Raw genomic sequence first — 4,947 nt, forward strand, 5'->3', positions numbered from 1 at the left:
ATTAAAAAAATATTAATAAAGACTAAAAAAAAGAACAATTAGCAAAAAATAGCTAAGTGCACCAAAAGGAGTTATATATAATAAATTAGGACTATACGATAAATTCAATACAATAAATTCATCATTTCACTATGAAATATTTTGCTACATTAAGAAGTATGGAATTTTTTCCTATGCTTCTTGACAGAAGTAAAATATTTCCCAGTATGAATTTTCTATTATAAAATATCTTCTTTTTTGAAGAACTCTGGTGGTACAAACAATTAAGCCTTTTGCTACCAAAACAAAGGCTGGCTGTTGAAACCCACGCAGCAGCTCCAAGGGGGAAAGACTTGGTAATTTGCTCCCATGAAGATTACAGCCTAGAAAACTCTCTGGGGCACGTATGCTCTGTTTCCTGGGGTTGCTAGGAGTTGAAATCAACTTGAAAGCACCCAACCACGTATTTGCTTGGAAAGATCTCCCGTATGTCACATTAAAGAAAACAAAAATAAATAGGTAGAAAAAGGCTTTTATTTTCATGCCATTTGTAGTTTTAAAAATGGATTTATCATATATATTTTTACATAAGTGCATGACATACTGACAAATGCAAGGTTTATGTATCAAACTCTTGCCAGTAATCTCTGGGTTAGAAAGTAATACCTGGGTGAAGATATCAATGACTTTCACATTTTAGCTTTTTCATTTCTCTCTTCTATCTGCATAATTTGATCTTTTATAATGGGTATATAGCTATGTGTTTGTTGTACAATTAAAAAATAAAGTAAAGCCCAGCTGACTCTGGTATAACATATATTGGGGCTGACTTTTTTAGAGAATATGAAAGTTTTTTTCCTTTGAATCCCTAGAGAATACCTCTGCAGTATTTAAAATAGTATCAAGAAGGAATGAATTATTACATTTTCTTACTTCCATGACACTGATTTTGATTTCTATAATTAATTTAACAATAGCTTTTCAGAAAAGAAATAAAATATAATGTTATACTGAATATATATAATAATTCTAAGATTAATTTCAATGTCACATATTTATAAATGTACATTTTTTAGTCAAGGAAATGCAAGATATATTTCTACTCACAGGCATGCATATAATCATAAAATACAATATAAAGTAGAAAATACTACTACTAAAGGTCCACAAAGAATTTCTATATATCTCTATTTAGTTAAGCCTAAATAAATCATAGAAAGCTCTAGTGGCTTAGTGGTAAGCACTGTCAACACAAATGTATGCTGTTCAAATCTACCAGCTACTCAGCAGAAGAGGGATGGGAAATCTTTAAATGTGATTTCCTGCCTCTAAAAAACAGCTGGGGGGTCAGGTACAGGTCTGTTCCAATTCAATGGTACAGAACAATACCAACAAGTAAATAATAATCTTTATACATTAGCACAAAGTAATTTTAAGTAATAAGATTTTACATGTAAGCAGAGAAAAAGAAAAGTTAACTATTAAGATGAATCCATTGTATATGTAAAAAAATATGAAATTACAGAAATACCAAGATTTTCTATGAATATCAGTTTACCTGTGAGATATATTTCTGTAAGGTAAACATTTTAAGTTTCAATATAATGAAAATCATGATGTACAGTATATTTTGCAAAGAGTGAATACAGTAGGATTCCAAATCTGGTTGTTCCCCTTAGATGAGTAAATAAGTGTATGTTTGCAAATTGTTGAAGATGAAGTGTATCTGCTTCTAGCAAAACATCAAGGGTAAACCTACTGTCTACCTGAAGTGTCTGTGGGAGTGGAGCATATTCCTTCTAACGATATAAGATCTTACCTTATTTGCAAATGGAAATTTGCTTGGTTCTACCTTCCCAGGTGGCTGAATAGCAGAAAGGGGTGGAAGCCAGGTCATCTCCTAAAAGGAGAAGAAACCAATGTTGTGATAAAGAAAGTATTTAAAATCAACAGCATGCAGAACAGTTATTTAACAACTGTATCTTACATTGAATAAGGAATGAAAGAAATGTTTTCAAAAATATGTGATATGGTTATGGTCTTTTTCCAAATTTTGTCAACTTTGGTTCCATAGTTACCATCAGCAACATACCAACACCCCAAAATTTACAAATTAACAAATGCTATCTTTATACCCCACTAAGGTTTACAGGGATGTCTTATTTTCATTTGACTTAAATGCAGTGGTAAATATTCTATCAATGTCATACAAAGGGCGCTTCTTTGGGATTCAATCCCCAAAAAATTCACAGAAAGAATGCCTGTGGAACTTTGAATGTCAAGAAACAAATACGGAATTATTTACACTATTAGAGTTTCCAATAAGTTGCACACATCATTTTAGTCTTGATAAAAAAATGCCATTCATAGGGAAAACAAACAAAAAACCCACCACATTTAGGGGGAAAAAAACCAGAGAGAAATGGTTTTATTGCTATGATGCTCTATTAAAGACATGACTGTAGTTCAATATATGGCAATTCATCATAAGGGGTTTTTTTATATACAGTTTCATAAGCTTTGAGAAATGGAATGAGGTATTGCTATATTAACTGCTAAAATTATTTTTCAGTCCCATCTCCTGGAATGTAGTTGCAACAAATGACAGTAGCATTGCATTAAGCTGATTTCTGGTTGACCAGGGAGCCAGTGGCAGTTTACAAATAGGTTCCAAACTTTTATTTCTTGGCTTCTTTTCACTTTCAAACTCAAGGCTGATACATTTTCATAAGAGTGAGATATTTTCTCTTTTTAGGTGAAGATATCTTTTCATACCCTTTGTGGAGGTGGAGAGAATGCTGCAAAGGGATTCTGTTACATTTTGAAGTGAAAGAATTCCTTCAACATAGTTCCATGTCTTCTTACCTTGACCAAATCGCCTTCTCCAGAACCACTCATGGGAGAGAACCCACCATCTGGCTCTATCAGACACAGATGGTACAGAAGCAGAAAGAGGAGTATGTTCCCACCTATGCTGAAAGGATTTAATAACCTGACACTGTCTCTCCTGTATGACACTCGTGCAGTAGGTGGGTGAAGCAGCCTGGGCACTCCAGATGTCCAGCCTCCTTTCTATTATCAAGTATTTCTTATTAGGAAGCAAAGAAAATTCGGTGATCTCTTATCTCTATCTCTCTTCCATCTCTGTTCTTCATGGATCTGTGTTACATTATTCCTTTAGTAAGAAAGTTCTAGGGGTTTTTGCTCAATTTTGTGTCAAGTATGGGATTCTTTGGTCATCTATGAGAACAGTCAATATGCTTTGGCAACACACAATTCAAATTAATTCTTTGCTGGTCTCATTCACTGTCCAACTATCACATGTATATGAAGCAAATGGAAATACCACGGTTTAGGTCAGATGCATCTGAATCTTTAAAGAGGCAGGCTTGCTCTAAAGCATTTTAATGATGTCCTTGACAGCAGATTTTTCCAATGCAGTATGTCTTGATTTTTGCTACCCTAGGTATTAACTTTGGATCCAAGTAAAATGAAATTCTTGACAGAAAAACAAAAATGGTCCAGCAGTGAAGATTTTTGTTTTCTTGAGTGGAGCTGTAACCTATGTTGAAAGCTACAGTCTCTGGTATTCTTCAAGCCTTCTTCACTGTCTGCAAGCAAGGTTGCACAACATAGATTATCGGTAATTCTTCCTCAATCCTGATGCCATATCCTTCTTCCCAAAGGCCAGCTTCTCAGGTTATTTGCTCAGGATACAGATCAAATGAGTACAGAGAGAGGATGCACTACTTTCCTGATTTTAACCAATAACCTCTCAATCACGATTTAACAGAAGCAGTTCTGACAAAGGTTCTTTTCAATGACAAGTTCACAGGATGCTGTGGAATGTTCATTTGTCCTTAAAACTCTTTTCCACCCAAGCTCTAATGATGTTGCTCCCTCCTGCATCTCCTCCATGATTTCTTTCTCAGCCCTGGTGGTGGTGTTGCAGGGAGCTGTGCTGCTAACTCAGAGGCTGAGCTTCTCTGCCAGTTCAAATCCACCAGGGGTTCTTTGGAAGGATGGAAAAATCTCCTCCCCGGATGATTTACATACTTGGAAACTCAGTGGAGGGTCTGCTATCTGTGGCTTCTAAATTTCTGGCAATTAAAGAGTGAGAGAGAGAGATAATTCTTGCTAAACCTTTTTTTCTCTATTTTGGCATTTTGTGTCCACTCTTTTTCCACTACCCCCTTTTTCTCAGTGATCTGTTTATTTCCAGGGCTTTAAAAGGCCTCTAGTATGTGGGGAGTGCCCAAATGCATGTCTAGCTTTAAACTTCCTAATCTTAATTGTCTACTGAAAGTTTCAACCTGGGTGTTCTACAGTAAATTAAAACCTAACATGTTTCAAATGGAATTCCTACTCTTAGCAAAACCTTTTCCTCTTTTCCTAGTTTTTATCTTGATTAATGTCATCAACATCTATTAACTCTTCAAGTTAGAAAACTCAGTCATATTAGGCTCCTTTGCTTTCATCCTCTTCCTAATAATAACAACAATAGTAACTTACATTTATTAAGTGCTTAAAATATACTATACATGGTTTTAAATGTTTGATTTGACATAATTCTCATAACAATCTTAAAAGCCAGGATTTATTATTTCCTTATTTTATACATGTCACGTAGAGGTTAAGTGACTTGCCAGAGGCCACCCAGTGCTCTGACTCACCATCTCCGGGTCGCCTCTAAATGTTGTGAAGTGTATTTGAGATCCTGCATGCTCTAGTCATGGCATAAGTGATAATGCCTTACTGTTATCACAAGCTGTTGTTATTGTTACTTGCCACCAAGTCCACCATGACTCACAGTGATCCTATGTACAATAGCTATGAACCTTGCCCTATCCCAAACCAACCTCACCATCTCTGACATACCTGATCGCACTGCTACAGTCTCTGTGTCAATCTCATCCAGGGTCTTCCTAGGCTGTGCTGACCCTCCACCCTTCTAAGCATGATGTTTTT

General features: G+C 35.5%; 1 protein-coding gene across 1 annotated transcript in view; it reads right to left on the reverse strand.

Moving 5' to 3' along the window:
- AFF3 (AF4/FMR2 family, member 3) overlaps positions 1-4,947 on the reverse strand; it is a 618,084-nt gene that overhangs the window by 273,166 nt on the left and 339,971 nt on the right. The window contains exon 7 of the mRNA XM_006887856.1: positions 1,799-1,879. Coding sequence (XP_006887918.1) covers positions 1,799-1,879 — 81 coding nt within the window. The remainder of the gene's footprint in view (positions 1-1,798; positions 1,880-4,947) is intronic.

This window comes from Elephantulus edwardii, unplaced genomic scaffold (assembly GCF_000299155.1).
Source record: "Elephantulus edwardii isolate Elephantulus edwardi_28Jun2011 unplaced genomic scaffold, EleEdw1.0 scaffold00062, whole genome shotgun sequence".
NCBI lineage: Eukaryota > Metazoa > Chordata > Mammalia > Macroscelidea > Macroscelididae > Elephantulus > Elephantulus edwardii.